This window comes from Amblyraja radiata, chromosome 1, assembly GCF_010909765.2.
Source record: "Amblyraja radiata isolate CabotCenter1 chromosome 1, sAmbRad1.1.pri, whole genome shotgun sequence".
Taxonomy (NCBI): domain Eukaryota; kingdom Metazoa; phylum Chordata; class Chondrichthyes; order Rajiformes; family Rajidae; genus Amblyraja; species Amblyraja radiata.
The window spans coordinates 109,826,132-109,853,930 of NC_045956.1; the positions used below are offsets into that span (position 1 = coordinate 109,826,132).

The following is a 27,799-nucleotide window of genomic DNA, read 5'->3' on the forward strand; positions in this document are numbered from 1 at the left end:
ACTGGGCTGATCTTGCACAGAAGCACCACAGGCGGAACTTCACACATTCCTTCTCTCCAGAGGACTTAACAGGAGAAAGAAGATGTGAACCAGTATAAGGCTCAATCTTCGTCTGTTGGGGAGTCATAGAGTTATACAGGATGGAAGCAGGCCCTTCGGCCCAACTTGCCCATACCGACCAAGATGCTCCATTCATCAGTCTGTTAATAAAGCCTGGAATCTGCAAAGGCATTCCTTGCATCTCAAACCTAAGTCAATAAACAATAGACAATAGGTGCAGGAGTAGGCCATTCAGTCCTTCGAGCCAGCACCGCCATTCAATTTCCAACTTGACGCCATTTAGATAGTAATCTGCCTTCCTGTTTTTGCTACCAAAGTGGATAACCTCACATTTATCCACATTAAACTTCATCTGCCATGCATCTGCCCACTCACCCAACCTGTCCGTCACCCTGCATTCTCATAGCATCCTCCTCACAGTTCACACTGCCACCCAGCTTTGTGTCATCTGCAAATTTGCTAATGTTACTTTGAATCCCTTCATCCATATCATGGATGTAAATTGTAAATAGCTGCGGTCCCAGCACAGAGTCTTGCAGTACCCCACTAGTCACTGCCTGCCATTCTGAAAGGGACCTGTTAATTCGACTCTTTGATTCCTGTCTGCCAACCAATTTTCTATCCATGTCAGCACTCTGCCCCCAATACCATGTGCCCTAATTTTGCCCACTAATCTCCTATGTGGGACCTTATCAAATGCTTTCTGAAAGTCCAGGTACACTACATCCACTGGCTCTCCCTTGTCCATTTTCCTAGTTACATCCACAAAAAATTCCAGAAGATTAGTCAAGCATGATTTCCCCTTCGTAAATCCATGCTGACTCGGACCGATCCTGTTACTGCTATTCAAATGTGTGGCTATTTCATCTTTTATAATTGACTCCAGCATCTTCCCCACCACCGATGTCAGGCTAACTGGTCTATAATTTCCTGTTTTCTTTCTCCCGCCTTTCTTAAAATGTGGGATAACATTAGCTACCCTCCAATCCACAAGAACTGACCTTGAGTCTATAAAACATTGGAAAATTATCACCAATGCATCTACAATTTCTAGAGCCACTTCCTTAAGTACCATGTGATGCAGACCATCATGCCCTGGGGATTTATCAGCCTTCACTCCCATCAGTCTACCCAACACCATTTCCTGCCTAATGTGGATTTCCTTCAGTTCCTCCGTCACCCCAGATCCTCTGGCCTCTACTATATCAGGAAGACTGTTTGTGTCCTCCTTAGTGAAGGATCCAAAGTGCCTGTTCGACTTATCTGCCATTTCCTTGTTCCCCATAATAAATTCACCTTTTTCGGTCTTCAAGGGTGCAACTTTGGCCTTAACTAATTTTTTCTTCTTCACATACCTAAAGAAGCTTTTACTATCCTCCTTTATATTCTTGGCTAGCTTACCTATGTACCTCATCTTTTCTCCCCGTATTGTCTTTTTAGTTATCTTCTGTTGCTCTTTAAACATTATCCAATCCTCTTGCTTCCCGCTCATCTTTGCTATGTTGTACTTCTTCTCTTTTATTTTTATACGGTCCCTGTATAAAAATAAAAGTCCTTCTTTCCCGACTGGATGCCTCAAATGCCTGATTTCCTGTTTTAGCTGCTGACCACCAGCCTTAGAAGACTTGTGGAGCTCACATCCATTGCTAGCCCAACTCTTGAGAGCAAAGTCTACCTGGTAGGCACCAGTACTTGAAGCTGTGGGAAATGACACAGCAATATTTATATATCTTGTTCCATTGTTACCTTAACTATATTATTTGAATCTCACTGCACCATTACTAATGACAGCCTGGTTGCATGTTTTAAGTAACAAAATGGCAGAAAGTTTGAATCTAAGGATATAAGCCATGTTTGAATCGTATCTTCAAGTTCCTAAGGCTGATGCTTGAATAATTGTTTACAACCACCCTTTATATAGTCTTCAAAACCACCGGTCCAACTCTTTAAATAGTATTCTATTATTATGATATTGTTCCTTCATTCCACTATATAAAATGAATTATGCATCATCAAAAGCTTGAGGCAATATTGCAAAACTGCTCAATAAAGCAACTTGGTGATATCAAATATTTTGCTGACTGTTGTTCTATTACTATCTCAGTGCTACGCCTTGTTTCTTTGCAATATCCCCCTCGCCCCACAGCACTTGTTCAGGCCACTGTTCCTCTTTTAAAGTAATGGGAGACAATTTCTCATTTTTACGTACGGTTCCTTCATTATTGTTCCACTGTGGACCAGTCTTGAATCTCTGGAACAGTTCTCATTTGATGGTGCATCAGACTTCTCTAAAAAAGTAGAGCTTAGCGTGTTCTTCTAAAAATGTTCTTAATCATAAATTAATGACCAAGTTATAAAACTATCACACAATTGATGAATTAAATGGCATGATAATGGTTGATTTGGTGTTCTAATATTTATAAGGATTACAAGATGGCACCTAAATATGTGTACGGACTCAGTGTGGTCTATGTTCTTACACTCTTATACTTCCTATGATTGTGCCTAATGTATAGAAGATTGTCGCATAACTGTATGCAAAAAATGAATTCCATTGTACTTAGATACATGGGACAATAAAGTATCATTGTACCACAGTGCTTTTGTCACCAAGATCCTAGTCCCCTACTTACATTGAGAAACAAAATGGTTGACAGAGAGCACACACAAAATTCTGTGCCACTTCACTGCCTTAGACATGTCCAACTCAATTTCCGTGTCTTGAAATGGGTTAATGTGCTCTCACCGGAAACGTGGGTCCATATTAAAATATCTAAATCAAGGTCTTCTACTGGTTCAGGGGACTGGACATAATTGTCATGTACTAATCAATGGAGCATATCCTACATACATCCAACCAGAAGGGTAACCAGTGGTCCCAAAAAGGTAATGCTGGAATTTACTTCCAAAGGGCAAGTTGTCTTTGACACTGATGCTTTTGCTGTTGAGAAAGCGAAAATCGAATAATTCTGTAACCACTTGCCTTCCCTTCACTTAAGTACTGCTCTTGTAGAGGCATCTCTAGATTTCCTTACTTAACAAGCACTTCTCCTTGTGCCCATTCCAACTCCCCACATGCCCTCTCCCCACCAGTATCCCAATACCATCTTCATGAGCTCCAATTGGAAGGTTGTGATGTTGGCACTTGACCGTGAAAAAATCGCAATAGAACCATCAGGCTAACTGTGTGATCAGTTAGTCCACTGGGTCTCTAAAATGCACTTTATATCAGTATTTGTGTAGTATTAATGTGTGAATAGCTGATATGGTTCAAATAATATTCCATAAAGTTATGATTTTAATTGTGGAATTAATATAAATACGTAAATTAGCATTAAAATGATTGCTTATTACATTTGTTCGATGAAAATGCTGGAAATCTTCATCAGATCAGTCAGCATCTGCAGAGGGAAAATAAAGATAATGTTTCAGATCCCTTTTGGTTTGTAACGTCCACGCCTTTGAACTTTTAAAGTAAATGGAGAAACGTTATAATCAATCAGTTAACATCGATTTACTTGAGTATGCGCATTAGTTTCGATGAGCTAATCAAAATCTAATATCTCAGTTGATTGTGAAATTAATTATACTGATCAGGGATGAAAATCCGAAATGTCATTTATCCATGTTCTTCAGAGATGCTGCCTGACCTGATGTTACTCCAGCATTGGGTGTCTTTTAAAAAAATTAGATCTTCTGGTTTAAACTCTGTGCTTGAAAATTGTTAACAATTTTTGAGAATTTACCATAGGATCTGCTGGGATTTGGTAAGTTACCATAGGCGTCAAGTTGGGAAAAGGAGAAGTACAACGGGATCTGGGGGTCCTTGTACATCAGTCTATGAAAGTAAGCATGTGACTATGATAATAATAATAATAATAATAATAATATCTTTTATTGTCATTGCACGTCAGTGCAACGAGATTTAGTGTGCAGCTCCACTGATGTACAAGAAAGGTAAATAAATACAATACATAAATAAGCAAGCTGAATTGATTGACGTGACCATCTGAGGGAGACTGTCCAAAGGGGGTGGGTGGGGGGGCACTCATTAGGGCCGGTTCTAAAAGTCTGAAGAAGGGTTTCGGCCCGAAACGTTTACTTTTTCCTTCGCTCCATAAATGCTGCTGCACCCGCTGAGTTTCTCCAGCTTTTTTGTGTACCTAAAGTAAGCATGCAGGTACAGCAGGGAGTGAAGAAAGTGAATGGCATGTTGGCCTATATAACAAGAGGAATCGAATATACTGTAGGAGCAAGGAGGTCCTTCTGCAGTTGTACAGAGCCCTAGTGAGACCACGCCTGGAGTATTGTGTGCAGTTTTGGTCCCCTAATTTGAGGAAGGACGTTCTTGCTATTGAGGGAGTGCAGTGTAGGTTTACAAGGTTAATTCTCGGGATGGCGGGACTGTCATATGCTGAGAGAATGGAGCAGCTGGGCTTGTGCACTCTGGAGTTTAGAAGGATGAGAGGGTTTCACATTTAAACATATAAGATTGTTAAGGGCTTGGACACACTAGAGGCAAGAAACATGTTCCCGATGTTGGGGGAGTCCAGAAACAGGGGCCACAGTTTAAGAATAAGGAGTAAGCCATTTAGAACGCAGACGAGGAAACACTTTTTCTCACAGAGAGTGGTGAGTCTGTGGAATTCTCTGCCTCAGAGGGCGGTGGAGGCAGGTTCTCTGGATGCATTCAAGAGAGAGCTAGATAGGGCTCTTAAAAATAGCGGAGTCAGGGGATATGGGGAGAAGGCAGGAACAGGGTACTGATTGGGGATGATCAGCCATGATCACATTGAATGGCGGTGCTGGCTCGAAGGGCCAAATGGCCTGCTCCTGCACCTATTGTCTATTGTCTATTGTCTATCTGCAGAAGAATACTGGGATTTATAAATTAAGGCAATAAATTCCACAGAACTAATATGAAGATGAATTTTAGTATATAAAATTAGCATAAGCTTTGTGAAGAGTTTTGTGTTACCCAGTCAGACTAAAAATAGCTGACAAAATAAAATATAATTATCTCTTGCACATTACTTCCAGGGACCTACAAAAACACGGTCATCCCAAAACTTTCCAAAACACTATCAAAGCACAGAGGAATTGACGATTGATTCAGTGAACGTGAATGACACTGGAAACTTCACCTGCTTTGCGTGGAATGGGTTTGGCAAGTCAAGTGCTTCAGTATTCCTGCAAGTTGTAGGTAAAATATTTTATTATTGCTCAACAGAAGATGATAGATCATGATGCAATGGCATTTTCATTCTAAGATCATGTTTTAAATAAATGTACCAATTCTAATGACTTTATATAAACACAAGCTTTTAAATGTTATTGAGGTATGAAGTTAACCAAAGTTCATTTGAGGTTTTTTTTGGTTTAATTTCATTACAAACAAATAGTCACACTTTACCATGCTTGTCTGACCCAGAATAATTTTCTCTTTAATTAAAGTTAATTCTATTTGCTTGGGTTAATGCTGTTTGAACATTCGTATGGCTGATATAATATATTATCTAATTGTACTGCAGTAAAATGCCATTTGCACCAACTGGTCTCTGCCGTTGTTGGGACTACACACGAGCCTCCTCCCAATTCATTAAATCTCTCCCATCGCAGCCTTAAGGGCCTGTCCCACGAGCATGCGACTCCATTCGGCAAGCGCGACCTAAAGGGCCTGTCCCACGAGCATGCGACTCCATGCGGAAAGTGCGACCTAATGTGGCAGCTTGAGCCGTACGGCCTCGCGTGGCCGGTCCCACTTCGATCGCCGGAGCCATATGGAGTTGTGCGGAGCTGGTCCCGACATCGTGCGGGGCTCCGAAAAACTGACCGTGTTCAAAAATTCCGCGCGGCAACCGCCTGCCGGCCCGCAGCTGCCTCGATGGGCGTGCGCAGCATCTCAACGCCGTACGCACGTCTTGACGCCGTACGTCACGCGCGAACTTCCCGCGGACTTCGCTCGAACTTCACGTCACTCACTCGACCTCCGCGCGGCCCCCACTTCCGGTTTGGTCGCGCTTTCCGCATGCTCGTGGGACAGGCCCATTACATTTCTATGCCCCATGCTTGCATTTGCCTTTCTTTCAACTATGTACCTTCGTGTCAATGTTCAAAATTTATAATCAAATGTCAACAATTTAAAAACGAGGCAGCACAATAACACAGTGGTAGAGTTGCTGCCTTACGGCGCCAGGGACCCGGGTTCGCTCCTGACTATGGTGCTGTCTGTACGGAGTTTATGGGTTCTTTCTGTGACCGCATAGGCTTTCTTCAGGTGCTGCAGTTTCCTCCCTCACTCCAAAGATGTACAGATTTGTAGTTTGATTGGCTTCAGTAAAATTGTCTCTTATGTGTCGGATAGTGTTAGTGTACGGGGTGATCACTGGCTGGCGTGGACTCAGTGGGCCAAAGGGCCTGTTTCTAAAGTAAATTCTAAAGTTTGTTTCTATCTGGTATTTTATTAAAGACATTGACTCTGCTAAGGGAAGAATATCAACAATAATTTGAAAATAGTAGAGTCCAATAATTGATATCAGCCCATTAAAATATCTGTATAAGGGAAACACAAGAAACTGCAGGTGCTGGAATCTTGCCAAAACACAAAGTGCTGGAGTGGGTCAAGCAGCATCGGTGGAGGGAATGGAAAGATGACCAAGTTTTTGGTCAGGACCCTTCTTCAGACTTATTGTAGTATGGGGGAGAAAGGTAGAAAGGAGAGATGGGGCCGGGACAAAGCCTGGTAAGTGATTGAGTAGAGGTGATGAGATTAGTTTGGCAGGTGGGTGGAGTAAGTGACAAAGAATAGAGATAAAAAGAGACAAAAGAGTGTCAGCAAAGAAGAGAAGATGCTCAAATGTCTGTACGATGTACCGTAGGTTTATTATAAATTTTAGCTTTTGTTTCTTTCCATTATTTAAATGAGAGTTTTTCTTTGAGGATACAATCTAGATCACTTTTATGTAGCAAAAGTTACTCTTAACATTGTTGTTTAACTACAGCAAAGCTGTAAATTCCCCAGAAATTCCCTGCTGTGTTTATTACTTCTGTTTGGCAGGAGTAGTTGTAATGATGGAAGCTGACTGTCAACTGCCTGTACATTACATGTACAAAGATGAACAGTGTCTCTCACAAAAAACTCTTTGTAAATACATAATTTTGCCAACTTTAAAGATGATCTGTTTAAGATTAAATCCACAAGCAGTTGGAGCAGCTAGACTATGAAACCCTTTGTCAGCAACCGTTGCTATTATGACTTGTCTGTTCTGCATTAAACCTGAAAATACCTGCAAAAATATTTATCACATACCCCGTTCGGCGGCATTGCCAAGTGATTTTATTGCCCAACTTTGTGCCCGCCCTTTGACTCCTACTTCCCTCAGGAGCTTTGCGGTGGAACTGGCTACAACGCCTCTGCACCCCACCTCCACTGGACACACCCTTACCCTCCAACCTCTCTCCTCTGCCTCTGCTGCAAGGTTTGAATATCGAAGCTTTTTCATTTAATAAGCTTCGTCCACAGCCTCCTCCCAGGGGACCGTCAGCTCAATGTTGAAAACACGCTGACAGGAGTTGGATCAGAGAATGAGGTCTGGCCGCAGGTTGGTAGCTGCGATTTCTACTGGGAACGAAAGCCTCTGGCCTAGGTCAACGCACATTTCCCAGTCCCTGGCTGCATTCAGTAGGCATGAGTTGAGAGGCGAGGGGTTAGTCCTTCATTTCTCTCCTTCCCAGATGAAGGATGGTATTTGCGGGAATGTTATCTGCGGATTGATAGGCATGGTGTTGGTGGTAACTCTCTTGCACTCGCGTTCAGCTGCCAAACACCTCAGCACCTGGTTGTGTCGCCAGGTGTATCTGCCTTGTGTTAGGCTGGTCTTGCAACCGACCAGGATGTGCTTGAGGTTTGCTGGAACTGCACACAGGGGGCAGGCTGGATCCTCTCACAGCCAAAGATTTAGGTTTGTGAGAGAGGGAAGGACGTCATATGTGGCTCTGATAATGAAGCTCAACTTATTTGACTCCATGCCCCACAGCTCTCTCCATGTGAGGCATCTCTGTAGCCCAAACCACTTCCTCACTTGTGAGCTCACCAGTCTCTCCAGCTGGTTGACATGGGATAAAGTGACCTCGTAGATGGTAATTGGCCACATGAGTCGGGGCAGTAGACCGAATTGAAGGCACCAAAGCTTCAGCTTCCCTGGGAGAGCAGTGTTGTTGATTTGCTTGAGGCCACTGATTGTATCCTGCCTGAGTTGTTCCACCTGCTCTGCATCCTTGAGGTATGCGGTGTACCATCGCACTAGGCTTTTGACTGGCTTCTCCAGGACAGTCGGCATTGTCTCGTTGTTGATGCGGAACCTTTCGTCAGTGAGCCGGCCTTTGACGATGGAAATACTGCAGGATTTGCTGGGTTTAATCTCCATTCGTGCCCATTTGATGTTTTCCTGGAGTTTATCCAGCAGGCGTTTGGTGCATGCTTTTGTTGTTGTTATTGTGGTCATGTCATCCATGTACGCCCTGATTGGAGGAAGATGCAGCCCACTCTTCAAGCGTTCCCCTCCGACCACCCATCGTGATGTTCGAATGATGAGCTCCATTGCCATGGTGAAAACTAGAGGAGAAATGGTACAGCCTGCCATTATGCCTACCTCAAGGTGCTGCCAGACGGTGGTGTTGTCCTGTGTTCTGACGCAGAACTGTAGGTCCTGGAAGTAAGCTTTTACTAGCTTTGTGATGACCACTGGGACCTGGAAGAAATTAAAAGCTGCCCAAAGTGTCTCATGGGGCACCGAACCAAAGGCATTGGCAAGTTCTAAGAAAACCACACGAAGATCTCTCTTTTTCTTCTTGGCAGTTTGTATCTGGTGCCAGATGATGTTTGCATGTTCCAGGCATCCTGAGAAACCACTTACCCCTGCTTTCTGCACCGATGTGTCAATGAAGTTGTTGCTCTGCAAAAAAGCTGAGAGTCTTTGGGCCACAACACCAAAGAAGATCTTTCCTTCCACGTTCAGAAGGCTGATCTGGCGGAATTGGCTAATGGTTGAGGAGTTCTTTTCTTTGGGAATTAAGATCCCTCCTGCCCTTCGCCATGCCTTAGGTATGATTCCTTTCCCCCATGCTACTTTCATTAACTTCCAAAGGTATTTCAGGGCACCAGGGGTGTTCTTATAGAGCCTGTATGGAATGCTATTGGGCCCTGGGGCTGATGCTGTTCTTGCCCGTTTGACTGTTTTAAAAGATAATTGCCCATTTAAAGATAATTGCATGGAAGTTTGATTGCATAGCGGTGGTATTTGGCCGGGTATTTTCATGTATTGAGTTAACCATGTGAACCTTACACAGTTTCTGCATGAGGTTCACACGATTGAGATCTTTGGACTGAAGAAGAGTCCCAACCCAACACATTACTTATCTATGTTCTCTAGAGATATTGCCTGACCTGTGTAGGAAGGAACTGCAGATGCTGGTTTAAACCAAAGATAGACACAAAATGCTGGAGTAACTCAGCGGGACAGGCAGCATCTCTGGAGAGAAGGAATGGCTGATGTTTTGGGTTGAGACCTTTCTTCAGACTAGTCAGGGGAAAGGGAAACGAGAGATATAGATGATGATGTAGAGAGATAAAGAACAATGAATGAAAGATATGCAAACAATTAACAATGATAAAGAAAACAGGCCATTGTTAGCTGTTTGTTGGGTGTAAATGAGAAGTTGGTGCGACTTAGGTGGGGGAGGGATGGAGAGAGAGGGAATGCCAGGGTTACTTGAAGTTTGAGAAATCAATACTCATACTACTGGGTTGTAAGCTTCCCAAGTGAAATTTCAGGTGCTGTTCCTCCAATTTGCTTTCAGTCTCACTCTGACAGACATAGGTCAGAAAGGTCAGTGTGGGAATGGGAAAGAAAATTAAAGTGTTTAGCAACTGGGAGATCAGGTATGTCGAGGTGGACTGAGTGGAGGTGTTCAGAGAAACGATCAGACTCGCCGATGTATAGGAGTCCACATCTTTAACAGTAGATGAGGTTGGAGGAGGTGCAAGCAAACCTCTGCATAACCTGAAAGGACTGTCGGGCCTGACCTGCTGAGTTACTCAAGCACTTTGAGTCCTTTTATGTAAACCAGCATCTGCAGTTCCTTGTTTCTACTCCTTTTTTGTGTCTCGAATAAAAACAATCTCACTTGACAGCGCAAAGAGCTCACCATCCCGAATCATGGTTTCCACCCCAACCTCCTGATCAGTACCCATCCAGCCTTATGATCCTGCCTCATCTCGCTGACACTCAGTCAGTTGTCAGACTACATTTCTTCATGCTGACCCTGTTCGTAACACTCTGCCATCAGATGGCAGCTTCCATTATCGACTACCCCACATAAATGCAACGATGATTTACTTTCACTTCTTCCCAATGCAGAAATGAACTCATTCATTCCAGAATGCTGAGCTGCTCACCCTGAACTCCCAATCATAAGAGGAATCACAGGCCAGGGAAGAAAATAGAACAGTTAGTAGAGATGCTACCTCACAAGTGCAATGACCTGGGCTCAAACCTAATCTTTGTCATTGTTTTTGTGGAGTTTGCTCATTCACTTTGTGATTTTGTGGACTTTCTTCAGCAACTCCACTTTCTTTCCAAAACCCAAAGGCATGCAGATTGGCAGATTAAATGTAAACGGCCCCTGTTCCTGGTATGTTTATGAGCAGTAGATTCTGGGGGGAGTTGATGAGAGCGTGGAGAGAATAAAATGGGAACAGTGTATGACTAGTGAAAATTGGCTTTGGTGTAAATTGTAAATTGTCCCTAGTGTGTAGGATAGTGCTAGTGCTCGATAGACTGAGGATTGCTGGTCAGCATGGGCTTGGTGGGCAGAAGGGCCTGTTTCCATGCTATATTTCTAAACTAAACAAAACTGTGCATGTGTCTTTTCTTATACAACATTCGCTAATGATACTGCACAGACAGTCATTGATTTTCTGGTTCTATTTAATTAAAATGCCTGATGCAACTCAACTTATAAGATGTCTCCAATATGATAAGGACATCTGAAGTCATATTGGAACATAGTAAGCACATTGTTCTTCAAGCAGAATATTTGACTGTTTGATTCCAAAACCATATTGTTTGAATCATATAGTCATATACCCCTTCAGCCCACCAAGTCTATTGCAACCATTAACCACCAATTAACCTACAAACCTGTACATCTTTGGAGTATGGGAGGAAACCGGAGCACCTAGAAAAAAACCCACACAGTCATGGGGAGAATGTACATACAGACAGCACTCAGTCAGAATCCAACCCAAGTCTTTGGCATTGTAAGGCAACTCTAACGTTGTGCCACCATGTCACCCTTTTGGCATTTTTTCTAATTTATAATAGCATTTCTTTGTTTCTCTATGATTACTGCAAAATGATTTGAAGGTTGCTAATGAATGACTTACATGGTCTTTTCCCTTTACTTTCCCTTCAACCAGCTGAAGGATATGTAAAGTTTTCAACTCCAGAGAACAATACTGTTCATGTGGATCTTGGGGAAAATCTAGTGTTAAATGTGGAGTTTGATGCCTACCCTGCGCCTAATCAACAGTACTGGATTCACACGGAAGAGATATTACTTAACACATCTGATCACTACATGAAATCTACTGAAAGTGGGAACAGGTACATCATACCCAAATTAAATTGAACACAAAAGTAGAATACTTCATGGCAATAGTTATTTTATATTTATACCATATCATAGTTAATGTTCTGCTAATCCTATCCTTTGGGCTCATTGGGCTGGATTTACCCAATGTCCTCTGCAGTGTTTGTTTATTTATCCAAAATGTGCAGTCCCTTTACAGAGCTACTAAGTGTTTCCTAAATCAATCAAATTGAAGAATCATGAATGAGTAAGGAATAGCAGAGCCTGATTCAGAATGTCAGCTGCACGATTTAATGAATGTAAAAACAGGTACAGATTGAAAAATAGAGAAGAGAAAAAAAAAGCAAATGAAACATGATTTGTACCTAGCAATAATTTCTAGCAATAATTAAAACCTTGACGGAGATTGAGAAATTGTGATTATTTTAGTGGCAAAGAGGTAGTTTGGCATTTAAGGGAAGCTTTCTAGTAGAATGGACAAAGCTTGACTATTTTTTTGTCAAATCTAGTCCTTGCCTATGAGGAAAGGACATATTATACAATTTCAAGTATATTAATGGTGAATCTCTTGGCAGGATTCCATGGCCAGGCTGCTTTTGAAGGGGCGGGGTGTCTTAGACCACAAGCTCTTGACTTCTGCTCTTCAGCGCCCTTGAAATAAATCCTAACTTTCTATCTGATTTACCTTTTGGAATCAGTGATTGTTGATAAGCTCGATTACAAAATGTTAATAACCCACAACTTTCATGATTGTCATTGAGAGAGATTTGGGTAATGACCATTACAATGACCCCTCCTTCCTATCTGACTTCACTGAACTCCTCACACTTGCCTCATCCCTCTCCCCACGTCTGCTGCTACTTGGTGACTTAAATATTCACATGGGCTCCCCCACCTGCAAGCTCGCATCTGAATTCGCCTTTATTACTTGACAACTTCTCTCTCACTCAGCACGTCACCTTTCCCACCCATGACAAAGGTCACATCCTTGACCTGGTCTGCTCCACAAATCAACCGGTACTCGACCTCCATCCATGCCTCTTCCCCCTCTCTGATCATAAGCTTATACGGTTCACCATCCCTTCTCTGACCCCTCGCCCCCGCTTCCTCCGAGAAATCACCTTCCGTAATCTAAAATCCATTGATCCCCACCATCTCTCTGACCTGCTCTCCACCACTCTCCCCCTGGACTCAACCCCCATCTCACCTGATGATCTCACAAACCATCTCAACTCCACCTTGTCTACCTCCCTTAACACTATGGCCCCCCTCAAAACAAGAACCGTAACTTTCAACACATCTTCACCCTGGTGCACACCTGCACTTCGTAAGCTGAAACAGACTGGTCGCCGACTTGAACGACTCACAAATAAATCATCTCTCACAGTCCACCTTGAAGCTTACAAACTCCACCTCATTGACTACAAAGATGCCCTCATTGCTGCAAAATCTGCCTACCTCTCCTCCATATTCACCGATCCCTGCCTAAACCACAGAACCCTCTTCTCCACAGTGGGCAACCTCCTCAAGCCTCGAGCCAACACTCTCCCTACCTCTACTCCGGTTCTCTGCAACTCATTCCTCCACTTTTTCGCTGATAAAATCAGCACCATCTATCAATCTTTATCCCCTGTACCCGACTCCCCAGCATCTACTCCACCACCTACCAAGGCCCCTCCTTTCAACATCTCCACTGACCTCCTTACCCCTCCTCCACACTGCTTCCTCTCCCAGTTTGACCTGGTCACCCCTATTGAAATCTCCAAACTCATCAGCTCTTCCAAACCCACTACCTGCTCCCTCGACCCTCTCCCCACTCCCCTGCTGAAGTCCTGCCTCCCCGTTCTCTGCCCCTACCTCACTAATCTCTTCAACTCCTCATTGTCCCAAGGAATTGTCCCCTTCGCTTTCAAAACTGCTGCTGTTACACCAATCTTAAAGAAACCTGGTCTTGATCCCTCCTCTCTCATTAACTACCGCCCAATCTCAAACCTCCCCTTTCATTCAAAAACCGTATCGTTGCGTCGCAACTTCATTCCCACCTCCTTGCGTATAACCTACTTGAACCCCTCCAATCTGGCTTTCGCCCCCTCCATAGCACAGAAACTGCTCTCCTCAAAGTCCTCAACGACCTCCTCACCTTTGCTGACACTGGTTCCCTCAACATCCTCATCCTCCTCGACCTGAGCGCAGCCTTCGATACAGTGAACCATAACATCCTGCTCACCAGACTCAAAGACCTCGGCATTGAAGGCTCTGCACTCAGCTGGCTCCGTTCCTACCTTTCCAACAGATCCCACCATCTCTCTCCACAACCAGACCTCTGCTACAGCAACAGTCACTCAAGGCGTTCCCCAAGGCTCCGTACTCGGCCCCCTCCTCTTCATCATCTACATCCTCCCCCTTGGTCAGATACTCCGCCACTTCAACCTGGACTTCCACTGTTACGCTGACGACACCCAGATCTACCTCGGCACCAAATCCCCCCACAACCCCCCCCCTCTCCCATATCAACTCTTGTTTGTCAGCTATAAAAACCTGGATGCAACATAATTTCCTCAAACTCAACAGCGATAAGACAGAATTCCTCCTCATAGGCTCCAAAGTCACACTCAGCAAAATCAATAACCCCACTCTCACCATCGACGGCACCACTGTCTCCCCATCTCCCCAGGCCCGCAACCTTGACGTGATCTTTGATTCCACCCTCTCCCTTGAGCCTCACATCCGCCATGTCATTAAAACCTCCTTCTTTCATCTCCGCAACATCGCCAAACTCAGACCCTCTCTCACACCTCCCGCTGCTGAAAGACTCATCCATGCCTTAATCTCCTCCCAACTGGACTACTGCAACTCACTTCTCCTTGGCATCAGCTCCACCTACATCAACCGACTCCAACTGGTCCAGAACGCAGCCGCCCGACTCATCACCCACACCAAATCCTGGCATCACATCACTCCAGTCCTCAAACAACTTCACTGGCTTCCCATCTCCCACCGGATCAACTACAAAATCCTGATCCTCTCCTACAAAGCCCTCCACCATCTGGCCCCCCCATATCTCACTGACCTCCTCTCCCCCTACCAACCCTCACGGTCCCTCAGATCCACATCAGCCGGTCTCCTCTCCATCCACAAGTCCAACCTCCGCAGTTTTGGGGACAGAGCCTTCTCCAGGGCGGCTCCCAGGCTCTGGAACTCCCTCCCCCAACTGATCTGCAATTCCATGTCCCTCACCATCTTCCAGTCCCGCCTCAAGACCCATCTCTTCACCTCTGCCTATCCTTAGCCCCACGTCCCCCTCCCTTTTCATCTGTGCATTAATTGCCTCATATTGTGTTTTGTATTGAATTCTATCTTTACTTTGTGTACTAGTCATGTCTCTACTATTTATTTCATTCCCCTTACATGTTTTTCCTCTACCTGCTAAATTTTTGTAAGGTGTCCTTGAGACTCTTGAAAGGCGCCCATAAATAAATGTTTTTGTTATTATTATTATTATTACAATATGAAATTGTAGCTATCCTTAATTGTTGATCTAAATGTCACTGTTTTATAATCATCATATATTTTACCCATAGATACATTGGTGAACTTCATCTGGTCCGAGTAAAGGGAACAGAAGGTGGAATTTACACATTCTTTGCTTCGAATTCTGATTCCAACTCATCGGTTTCATTCGATGTATACATAAATAGTAAGTTTAAAAAGTAGCATGGATCAAATCATGTTGGACAGGAGGAGATCGCTGGTTCATTTCATCTTTCCCTTTAATCATTTCTTTTGCTTTGCTATATATATATATCTATATATATTAGTGTTTAAAAATGTTGAGATTCTCTCTCCTGTCAATCACGCCATGAAGGCCACACCCCTTCTGGTGGGAGGGGGGAGGACTATAAAACCTAGAAGTGTGGGCGTGGCTCAGTCTCTGCAAGATGGAAGAGGGAGAGGTCATGACTCGCTGTCTTTAGTGGCCGTGCACCCTGCTTGAAATGGTATGAAACTGCACTTGAATTTGGTGGCCTTGCACCCTGCTTGAAGTGGTAAGAAACTGCACTTGAATTTGGTGGCCCTGCATCCTGCTTGAAATGGAATTTCAAGGAATGGCTATTGACTGCCAGCTGCCAGCCCACCAGCCATGAGTGAGTGAGCTGCCAGCACAACAGGCTTGAGTGACTCAGCAGCCAGCCCAATAATCCATTTGGCCCACAATGTCCATACTAGCCCTCTGAGTCCCTTCAGCCCACAACACCCATACTAGTGCTCCAGAAAGCCCCCCAACCCCCCCCCCCCCCCCCCCCCCCCTCCACCGGCCACCAATATTGGAATTGGTGGAGAGGTGAAATATTGCGTTGGGGGACCAGCCCTCCCGTGTGATGCTGGGACGCAACTGGTATGTATGTATATATATGTATATCTATATGTGTGTATGTGTATATATGTATGTATGTATATATGTGTGTGTGTGTGTGTATAATATATATGTATATGTATATGTATATGTATATATATATATATATATGTGTGTGTGTGTGTATATATATGTGTGTATGTATGTGTGTATGTATGTATGTATATATATATATATATGTATATATATATGTATATATATATGTATATATGTGTGTATGTGTATATGTATATATATATATGTATGTATATGTATATGTGTATATATATATATATGTGTGTATATATATGTGTGTGTGTGTGTGTGTATATATATATATTGTGTATATATATATGTGTGTGTGTGTGTGTGTGTGTATATACAATCTAAATAGAGACTCATTGTTTAATTATTAATGATATTGAAAGAGATTATAGGGATTAATACATAAAATGGCCTGCTTTATCAGACTGATAATAATCTAAGTACGATTGAAGTTGAGTTCAAATATATGTTTCCACTGCTTTACCGTTTGATATGCCCTTATGTTTTTAGCACAGCTTAGTTTTTCCCATTTGTTCTAAACGCACAGTTAAAAATGTTGACATCTAATCATGTTTTCATTTCTTCAATGCAAAGTGCAAATATTTCCAAAAATATGTTCAATAAATTATGCTTTTGGTAATCAGGTTGAATGGATAAGGAAGATAAATGGACGTTTATCAGATGATTGAAGAAATACATAAAGAAAAAATATCAGAATCACACAAATTCCTTTATTTGATATTTTTAGACTATCCAATGCGTTACAGTTAAGAATGCATTCACTGATACATATAACAATTGCCTGTGATGTTTCCCCAAAATAACCAAGATAGCCCAAGACAAAAAGAGATCATTTGAAATCACTTCAACCATTTCTACATGCAAACTGCAAAGAATATTTTAAAAATCGGGAGTCTTGTTCTTGTAACCTGTTCAACATTTACACTATACATTCCACGTGACACTAAATATTTAATAGCATGGTTTTAGTGACCAATTTTTAAAAAATTGTTGCTTCCACAACTTCTCCATTAAGGTGGTTTAAAAAAAAGTAATAATTTAATCACTTTGCTGTGCCCGGGCTCTGCTTCCCGCAGCTGGTGGTAAATAGTCCAAATTCCACCTCCAATTTTCCTTAGGATATTGAGATGAAAAGAATGGCTCCTTTTCATGTTGCCTTTTCATCCTTTCTCTGCGAAAGTCTTCTTACAGTTCTTTGCATTCAACCAGTTATAGATTTAGTGTAAGATAGACACAAAATGCTGGAGTAATTCAATGAGTCAGGCAACATCTCTTTACACTTCTCCGGACCCGAAACATCACCTATCCATTTTCTCCAGAGCTGCTGCCTGACCCGCTGAGTTAATCCAACATTTAGTAATAATTTTTGGTAGAAACCAGCATCTGCAGTTCCTTTTTATTATTTTATAGATTTAGTTTAGCTTCGAGATAGTGGAAAAAAGCCCTTCGACCCACCGAGCCTTCACCGACCAGCGATCACCCGTATACTAGTTCATCCCGTACAGTAGGGACAATTTACAAAAGCCGATTAGCCTACCTGCACTATCTTAGAAATGTTGAACAAAACTGGAGCACCCGGAGGAAACCCACATGCTCACAAAGAGAACGTACAGAGTCTGTACAGACAGCACCCGTGGGCAGGATCAACCCCAGGTATCTGCCGCTTTAAGGCAGCAACTCTATTGCTGCATCATTGTGCAACCATTCCAATTCCTTTTAAATTCCCTGCACTTTATTATTTTATTTGTTTTTTCCTTTTAATGTATTCCATGACTTTATGCGGCACTACACATAGTGTCTGGTGCAGGAAACACTGTTAGATGAAAGAGGTCATAGACAATAGACACTAGGTGCAGGAGTAGGCCATTCGGCCCTTCGAGCCAGCACCGCCATTCAATGTGATCATGGCTGATCATCCCCAATCAGTACCCCGTTCCTGCCTTCACCCCATAACCCCTGACTCCACTATCTTTAAGAGCCTTATCTAGCTCTCTCTTGAATGTATCCAGAGAACCGGCCTCCACCACCCTCTGAGGCAGAGAATTCCACAGACTCACCACTCTATGTGAGAAAAAGTATTTCCTCGTCTCCGTTCTAAATGGCTTATCCCCTATTCTTAAACTGTGGCGCCTGGTTCTAGACTCCCCCAACATCAGGAACATGTTTCCTGCCTCTAGCGTATCCAAACTTTTAATAATCTTATACGTTTCAATAAGCTGACCTCTCATCCTTCTAAACTCCAGAGTATACAAGCCCAGCCGTTCTATTCTCTCAGCATATGACAGTCCCGCCATCCCGGGAAATAACGTTGTAAACCTACGCTGCACTCTCTCAAAGGCAAGAATGTCCTTCCTCAAATTAGGTGCACACAATACTCCAGGTGTGGTCTCACCAGGGCCCTGTACAACTGCACAAGGACCTCTTTGTTCCTATACTCAACTCCTCTTGTTATAAAGTCCACCATGCCATTCGCTTTCTTCACTGCCTGCTGTACCTGCATGCTTACTTTCATTGACTGATGATCAAGGACACCCAGATCCTGTTGTACTTCCCCTTTTCCCACTTGACACCATTTAGATAGTAATCTGCCTTCCTGCTTTTGCTACCAAAGTGGATAAACTCACATTTATCCATGTTAAACTGTATCTGCCATGCATCTGCCCACTCCCCCAACCTGTCCAAGTCACCCTGCATTCTCATAGCATCCTCCTCACAGATCACACTGCCTCCCAGCTTTGTGTCATCTGCAAATTTGCTAATGTTACTTTGAATCCCTTCATCTAAATCATTGATGTGTATTGTAATTAGCTGCGGTCCCAGCATCGAGCCTTGCGGTACCCCATGTTATTATTATAGCTCTTAGATATTGTTTTGTGGACGTGTGAATTATTGCAGAACTTTATAAAAAAGCTGATTATGAGAAATATTTATGTTTTAGGCCGACCAGAGATTATTGTTCTTGAAGAATACAGGCCAGCTAAAATTCGATGTGTAGCAGTCGGATACCCAGATCCAAAAATAAGATGGATTCACTGTGCTGGACAACAGAAACGGTGAGAAATATGAGCTGTGATATCTATATTACTAAAAGTCTGATCTTGACCACTTTCTGTTGCTTTGTATATTGATTTTTTTTAAACGCTGCCACTTACGACTGATTTTTGGCCATCTTACTCAGAGTCCCCCTCCGCTGCGCAGGAGAAGAGGATTTTTTCCATTGATAAAAAATAAAAGAGTTATTAGTGCTTAAAAAATGTTGTGATTATCTCTCCTGAACGCCACGGAGGGACTATAAAACCCAGAAGTGTTGAGTGCCTCAGTCAGTCTCTGCAAGATGGGGGAGCGAGAAGGTCACGTCTCTGTCTGAGCTGTGAATAGCACTGAACACATGTCAACTAAGAGAGGTCATGACTCGCTGTGGAACTTTGAGGGTTTCTTCCGTTCTTCTGCAAAATTGATAATAACTTTCAAAGTGTGCATATGCAATTAATTAAAGCTGTTCAGCCGCTACTGTGAATGATTTCCTGCTACTCTATTCTCTAGCTTAATCCGCAGAAACATTCAATGATCTGGTGGGAATTTAAGATATCTGAGGAATGCAAAACATTCTGAAAACCCTCTGCTTTATCACTCGTTGTGAATTTTTAATTAAATGTTGACCTGTAATTATTATTTGGTAACCTTTCTGGTTAGTCAAAAATGAAAAGGAAGTAACTGAATGGTTTAGGAAGCTGAAATCTGACATGGCCCTTGAGGGATATAAAGGAAGCTAGAAAGAATTTAAGATAAACTCAAAATGCTGGAGTAACGGTGCTGGCTCGAAGGGCCGAATGGCCTACTCCTGCACCTATTGTCTATTGAATAGGCGATGAAATAATTTAGACAGACATCGAGAGGTCTAAAAAGACCAAGTAAATATCTTTAGCGAGTAGGATAAATGAAAATCCCAAAGCATTTTACACATACATCAAGAACATGAGAGTAACTCGGGAGTGGATGGGACCACTCAAGGACACAGATTTTATGCCTGGAACCAAGGAAGTCAAGTCAAGTCTAGTTTACCCATCACATACACTTGTGCAGCGAAATGAAAAGTTCAATGTGTGCGGATTGTGCAAAAAAACTACAAAACAGAATGGAACAGAATCATATATTTACATATTACATATTTGTGGGAGGAAAAAACAGAAAAAAACAGCAATTTTAAAAAGACACCACACAACAGTAAATTGGTTCAGTAAAGTTAGTCCCTGGTGAGATAGGAGTTTACAGTCCTAATGGCCTCTGGGAAGAAACTCCTTCTCATCCTCTCCATTTTCACAGCATGGCAACGAAGGCTGGAACTGTCCGCTGCTGGGTTGGAAGGGGTTTCCCATGATCTTGTTGGCACTGGAGTTGCACCTTCTGATGTCTAGTTCTTGCAGGGGGGCGAGTGTAGTTCCCATAGTGCGTTCGGCCGAACGCGCTACTCTTTGCAGAGCCTTCTAGTCCTGGGCAGAACAGTTCCCAAACCAAATTGTGATGTTTCCTGACAATATGCTTGTGCCCTCCTAAAGTCCACGATCAGCCCCTTAGTTTTTTTGACATTCAAGGAAGGTGAGACACTAAATGAGTAGGTAAACACCAAGGAGAACAGCATGGTTGATAGTGAGATTAAAAGAGGGCATGCTGATATTTTAGGGTATGTTGTTATCACGAAGAAGGGAGTGTTGGGTCCCCTGAAGAACATTAAGGTGAATAAGCCCCCAGGGCATGATGTGATCTATCCCAGGAAATTGAGAGAGTCAGGAGACGAGATTACTTTCACAAAGACTTTTGTATCCTCCTTAGACACAGGTGTGGCCCTAGAATACCAATGTTGTTCCTTTGTTTAAGAAGGGCACTAGGGATGAACCAGGAAGTTATAAGTCGGTGAGTCTTAGATCAGTGTTAGGAAAATTATTGGAAAGTATTCTCAGGGGTAGGATCGACTCACATTTGGAAAAGATTGGATATGTTCTGGGACAGTCAGTGTGAATTTGTGTGGGAGAGGATGTCTTATACATTGAATTGAGTTTAATGAGGAGGTGACAAAGATAATGAGTAGGGTCGCACAGTGGATGTTGTATAGTGGACTTCAGTAAATAATTTGACAAGGTCACTTGTGGCAGGCTGATCCAAAAAGTATGGACTGGCATCCACAGTGAAATTAGCAAAGTGGACGCAAAATTGGCAGTGATAGAAGGTAGTAGTGGACCGATAGTCTGTGGTCAATGGCGTTATGCAGGGATCAGTGCTGGGGCTTCAATGAGTTGTGATTATATGTAAATGATTTGGATGAAACTGTATGTTGACTGATTGTAAGTTGCAGATGGCACAAAATTGGAGAGTGGGCAAGATTAATAAAGGATGCAGCTGGATAGATCAATAGATCATTTGGAAAATGGGCTGAGAAAGAGTAGATAGAGTTTAATCGGGACAAGTTTAAGGTTTGGAACTTGGGGGGGAGAGGCGGGTCGAATCTAAGCGAAAAGTAAACAGTTAATGGAAGGGTCCTTAGGATTATTGATGCAAAGAAGGAAAGAAGTATCCTGGGGTACAAGTCCATAGATCCATGAAAGTCGCAACACAAATGGTTAGGTTGGCAAAGAAGGCATTTGCCATACTTGCTTTCATTCGGTCAGGCCATGGAGTATAAAAGTTGTCAAATCATGTTGCAGCTTTATAAAACTGGTTTGGCCATATTTAGATTATTGCATGCCGCCTGTTCATGTTTTACAGGAGGCTTTGGAGAGGGTGCAGAAGAGGTGGACCAGGATGTTGCTTAGATTAGATAATATTAGCTATACGGAAAGGTTGTACAAACTTGGGTTATTTTTTTGTGGTGCGATGAAGGCTGAGGGGGTAACATGACAGACATACGTACAATTATGAGAGACAGTCAGAATCTTTTTTCCAGGGTGGATATGTCAAATGCTAGAGTGCATAGGTTTAAGGTGGGAGCGAGAGAGTTTATAGGGGATTTATGAGGCATGTGATTTAAATAGTCGCAAACACCAATTCCATCATTCTTCCCCCTTGAAGATGGGTCCTGAGCCAAACTGTTGCTTGTTCATTCCCTCCACAGATGCTGGCTGACCCGCTGAGTTGCTCCAGCACTTTGTGTTTTGCTCAAGATTCCAACATCTGCAGTTCCTCGTGTCTTCAACTCGGGCTGCGTGTTGGGATTTAGACTTCAGAATTTAGAGATATAGTGCGAAAACAGGCCCATTGTCCTACCAAGTCCATGTCAACCAGCGATCCCCGTACACTAGCATTATCCTACACACTAGGGACAATATACAATATTAACAAAGGCAATCAACCTACAAACCCATAGGTCTTTAGAGTGTGGGAAGAAACCAGACCACCCGGAGTAAGCGTATGCTTTCACAGGGAATGTACAAACTGTATAGACAGCACCTGCAGACAGGATCGAACCCAGGTCTCTGGCGCTCTAATGCAACAACTCTACTGTTGCGTTACTATACTGCCCCTGTGCCACTGGGGCAACTAGACTGAAAAGCATCTGCCAATTCATGCATAAAGTTGACCATATCATATTGTATTCAGTATTCAGTACTTACTTTAATGTCATTTTCACTGAGTACTTACATACACAGAGGAAACGAAAAATTGTTTCTCAATCAGTTCCTGTCAGTGCAGTTAATAAAAACAGAATAAATACATAAAACTTTAAAATTTACTTATCTAAAATAGACTTTAAAATTGAACTAAAAACAGACATTCAGGCCGAACAGTGGCTTTGCTTTGACAGGTGTCTAGCTGTCAAAGTATGGGCGAGGTTAGATGTGTTGGTGTATGATGTAGCAATGTTACAAAATTTTGAGATTTTAAAAATCAAGTCTGCAATTTATCCCATCAGATAAAGCATAAAAATACGTTTAATTTGACACCTAATTCACTTTCATATCTCAAGTATTTAAAAAGTTATGGCCATTTTCATACTGGGAAATGAGCATCTTGTTCCCTATTGATTTTCTATGGACATAACAAAAAAGCTGTGATCGTGAACAGTCAAAAGCCCATAACTTTCTTAAAAATTAAGAGAACTGAATGAAATTTTCAGTTATCATAGATTGAAGCATTCTGAAACAAATATAAAATTATCTTACTTGGATGACCTGAAATTAAAGCATATAATTAATTAGTTACCTAATTGTAGCTAATTTCAGACTTCAATTACTAGATCTAAACATCTATCCATTTCTTAATAAATGATTAACATTTTTAAATAGCCTAAATGTCCAAATAATATTCACAAATAATTCACAATAAAACATGATTTTTAAATCTCATTTACATTAATTTATAGACCAAATGGAAGGAATTCAGTGTTCAATTGCTGTAAATAAATGCCCATTTAAATCAGCTTTCCAGTGGGTTCCTGTGGAACGCGCTGGTTTAGAACGTTCACATTGCGGTAGATTTGTGCCCCCAAATGCCCAGAAAAATACTGCGGGATATAATGGGCCCAAAATGAGCTACTCGCAATATTAAACTTTGTATAAAGGGATCTTTAGAAGCCCTTTTTAATGTAAAAATATGCAGCCTACCTTCTGCTATTTGCTTTATGAGACCCTGCGGTTGCTGATGTTCGCGGGTTTAGAGGTTGATTTTTAAACTACTATAACTATTATACGAGGCCTTTAAAACTAATAATAGCTTTTGCGACGGGGTCTTCCAGCGATTTTTCGTTAATAATTAACTAGGCTGAACATCTTCGATTTGAACAGCCTAGAGAAAATCGCGTTTTAAACCCGCCCCCTCTAAACGGCGCCAAAATCGCGCACACCCGCAGCGACAGATTTTCAGCGACGCTTCAGGTAGGCTTTGCAACATACCTATATGATGTATGGGGAGGGGACACAGTCCGTTAACCAGTTTTATTGCCTGTGGGAAGAAGCTGTGTAGCATCCTGCTGGTTCTGCAGCTGATGCTCCTGTACCTCTTCCCAGATGGCAGAATGGAGAAGATATGGTGTGATGGGTGATGGGGGTCCTTAATAATGGAGATGGCTCTGCGGATGCTGCGCTTCTGATAGACCTCCAACAGGAAAGGGAGTGGAGCACCAATGATCCGGTGATGCTGTAGGTCAATATACTCTCGATGGTGCCCCTGTAGAAGGTCCTTAGATGAACAGTAGGGAGACCTGCTTTTCTTAGTCTCCGGAGGGGGTGGAGCCGCTGCTGTGCTCTTTTGATGACTGCTGTGGTGTTAGTCGTTGAGGTCAGGTCGTCCGCCAGGTGAACTCCCAGGAACTTCATGCTGCTAACCCTCTCCATAGCAGCACCATCAATATGCAGCGGAGTGTGATGGTGTTTTCCAGGCCTCCTGAAATCGATCACCATCTCCTTTGTCTTTTCCACGTTGAGGATGAGATTATGAGATCTGCACCACTCTGTAAGCAGCTCCATCTCCATCCTGTATGCCGACTCATTGTTCTCGCTGATGAGACTAGGTTTGTTTAAATTGCTCTCAACTTTGCCTTCCAGTTGGGCAGCTTTGAAGACACCTGAACACAGAGTTGTAACACTTTTACTTTGCATCAGACGGTGGATCTGATTTTGACTTCTGCTTGAATTCTTCTAGTGGCAGTTCTCTAATGGGTGAATTTGTAGAATCCCTGTAGAAACAACACAAAAAGCCAGCTTCACCATTTCTCTGTCTTTCCATTGATTTTACCTTCAATTTATTAGGTGGTGAGAAGGTTGTTAAAAAACAACGATGTTAATTCTTCTGCTTTATGACCATTAACCTGCTAAAACCCGATGACAATACATTTTATCCCATTGTGTTGGCTGTTTGATTTCAGGTGCTCTGAGACAGCCATAGCACCAGCAGAAGAACACTGGACAAACAGGATAATCGGCCAGCCCAGCTTTGGTAGGGTTGAAGTAGAAAGCATTCTTAACACCAAAGAACTGAAGAGCAACATTACCGTAGAGTGTCTGGCATACAACAGTGTGGGCAAGAATCACGCGATTTATCTGATAAAAGGAGGTAATATTTTGATTGCAAGTACAAATCCAAGAAAAACTAAATGCTTTAATATCAAGATACCTTGCATGGATGATGCTTATCTAAAGGTTATCAAGTTGCTATATTGCATGTTTTAGTGATTTTTGGTTCAAATTAGACTGTATATATTTAACAAGACAAAGGATTAAATCTTTGTGTTCATATTTAACAGATTGCAATTTGGCAAATATCCAGAAACTGCCCAAAAAATGTAATGGCTGGCACTTCAGTCTATTGCTTTGTGTATTTCCTTTGTTTCAGCCCTTCCCTTTAGAGTACTGTTGCAGCCCCACATCAGCACGCAACCTGCTGGACTTTTCCCCTCAAAGCCGTCTCCTATGAGGACCATGATTAATATTGGCAGCTCGCCTCTTTTTATTCTGTGAGCCCAGCTGTTGATATCATTGAGTCTGTGGGCAGCAGGAGTATTCAGTCTTGTTCATTAGTATTATCCTGGTCTCCTGCACAGAAGTAGAGGTGGACTATCATCTTTGCATTTTGATCATAATTGGTTTATAATATTGCAGCCTTGTAGCAAATAAAATTGCTTATAGTTATTTTGGAAGCAACACGTTCAGAACCAATGAAATTATTTTATATTTTATATTTTACAGAAATTATGAAGACTCATCATCTCTTTACTCCACTCTTGTCCCTGTTTGCTGCAGCAGCAGGCATACTGTGTGTGATATTAGTTATTCTGTTTTACAAATATCAACAGGTAAAGCGCAGCAAAACTCACACATTTTTAAAACTCTTTTGGTTGCTTTGTATTGTAAAAGTGAGTATTAACAAAACCTTGGTTGTTTTTTAGAAACCCAGGTACCAGATTCAGTGGAAGGTAGTTGACGGAATCCATGGGAATAACTACACATACATCGACCCGACCCAGTTACCGTATGATGATAAATGGGAATTCCCCAGGGATAAGCTGCGTTTTGGTTCGTTGACCTTTTGTTTGGTCTATGTGAATTGTGAAGACCTTAGAACCTTTATTGTCTTCACTATAAATGCAATTTAATGGAAAATTTAAAACATGGGAAAGAAAATTACTATTTTCAATCTCAGTCAAAATATTCAGGCTGAAAGTTTGGAATGTTTAACCAGATTTTGAGAATGTGAGCAGGCTATCAGGAGTGAGTGCATGGATTAGAGATTCAGGTTTGACTATGGAAATGGTGTTATCAACAGAGTAAGTGGTTGCGAGTGAACAGTCTACAAAGTACCAAAGGAGTATAGCAGGGGACTGTGCTTAAAATCTAATAGTCGGAACAGTGGAAATAGTGGGTAAAGGGCCTGTACCACGAGCATGTGACTCCATGCTGCAAGCGCGACCTAAAGGGCCTGTCCAACGAGCATGCGACTGCATGCGGCAAGCGCGACCAAACCAGAAGCGGGGGCCGCGCGGAGGTCGAGTGAGTGACATGAAGTTCGAGCGAAGTCCGCGGGAAGTTCACGCGTGACGTACGGCGTCGAGGCGGTGCGTACGGCATCGAGGTGGCTGCGGGCCGGCAGGCCGTTGCCGCATGGAATATTTGAACACGGTCAGTTTTTCGGAGCCCCGCGCGATGTCGGGACCAGCTCCGCACAACTCCATACGGCTCTGGCGATCGAAGTGGGACTTGCCCCGCGAGGCTGTACGGCTCAAGCGACAACGTTAGGTTGCGCTTGCCGCATGGAGTCGCATGCTCGTGAGACAGGCCCTTTAGGTCGCGCTTGCCGCATGGAGTCGCATGCTCGTGGGACAGGCCCTTAACACAAACAAAATGTTATATAGAACATGTAATAGGGAGTTGGGGGGATATGTGGAAAATAGGGTGTTATCAAAAAGTATGGGTTGGTGGGCTGTGGATGTAGAGTGAGAGGAGCATCGGTGAAGGACATTTTTCAGGTGACAATGTTGGCAATCATCAGGACTGAAATTCCACAAGAGATATGAAGAAAGAACATATAAAAGGGATAGCCACGGGATATTAGATCACGGTGAGGCAGATAGAAAGTATTAATAAGATAGCTGATAGGAGACTGGCAGTAGGATGTCCAGTTCATCCACAAGAGTGATCATCTTGCCAAGTAAAGAAAATATCGATTGGATATTCCAGAGTGTTCATTGACTGAGCTTTGCTGACAATGAAGCTCAGTCAAATTTAACCATAATGAGACCCAACAGGCAGCTCCTCATATATTAATATCTTTTTGATGTTTGACATCTATTTAATAATTTTAATCCTTCTTATTTCCATTTTATTTTCCTTTTATCTTTCTTAATATGGATACTGTTTCGCAACTGAAAGAATAAGTTTATGATTTTACAAATTTGATACATTAAGTTCTGAACAGTATGCTGTTATTTTAAGGTAAGACCCTTGGTGCTGGAGCCTTTGGGAAGGTCGTGGAGGCTGCAGCTTATGGATTGAGCAAGGCTGACTCCACTCTAACAGTTGCAGTAAAGATGCTTAAACGTAAGTATACATATTAAATGTGTAGAAAGGAACTGTTGATGCTGGTTTATATCGAAGATAGGCACAAAGTGCTGGAGCAACTCAACAGTTCAGGTAGCATCTCTGG

At 42.6% G+C, this 27,799-nt stretch overlaps 1 protein-coding gene across 2 annotated transcripts in view; it reads left to right on the forward strand.

Annotated features, from left to right (window-relative positions):
* Positions 1-27,799, forward strand: part of kit (KIT proto-oncogene, receptor tyrosine kinase) — a 97,849-nt gene that overhangs the window by 53,363 nt on the left and 16,687 nt on the right. The window contains exons 5-13 of one of the 2 annotated variants that reach the window (XM_033028865.1): positions 1,661-1,738; positions 5,101-5,263; positions 11,540-11,726; positions 15,294-15,409; positions 19,110-19,224; positions 25,026-25,213; positions 25,846-25,952; positions 26,046-26,172; positions 27,589-27,693. In XM_033028865.1, coding sequence (XP_032884756.1) covers positions 1,661-1,738; positions 5,101-5,263; positions 11,540-11,726; positions 15,294-15,409; positions 19,110-19,224; positions 25,026-25,213; positions 25,846-25,952; positions 26,046-26,172; positions 27,589-27,693 — 1,186 coding nt within the window. The remainder of the gene's footprint in view (positions 1-1,660; positions 1,739-5,100; positions 5,264-11,539; positions 11,727-15,293; positions 15,410-19,109; positions 19,225-25,025; positions 25,214-25,845; positions 25,953-26,045; positions 26,173-27,588; positions 27,694-27,799) is intronic. The other variant, XM_033028875.1, reaches the window with a different exon arrangement.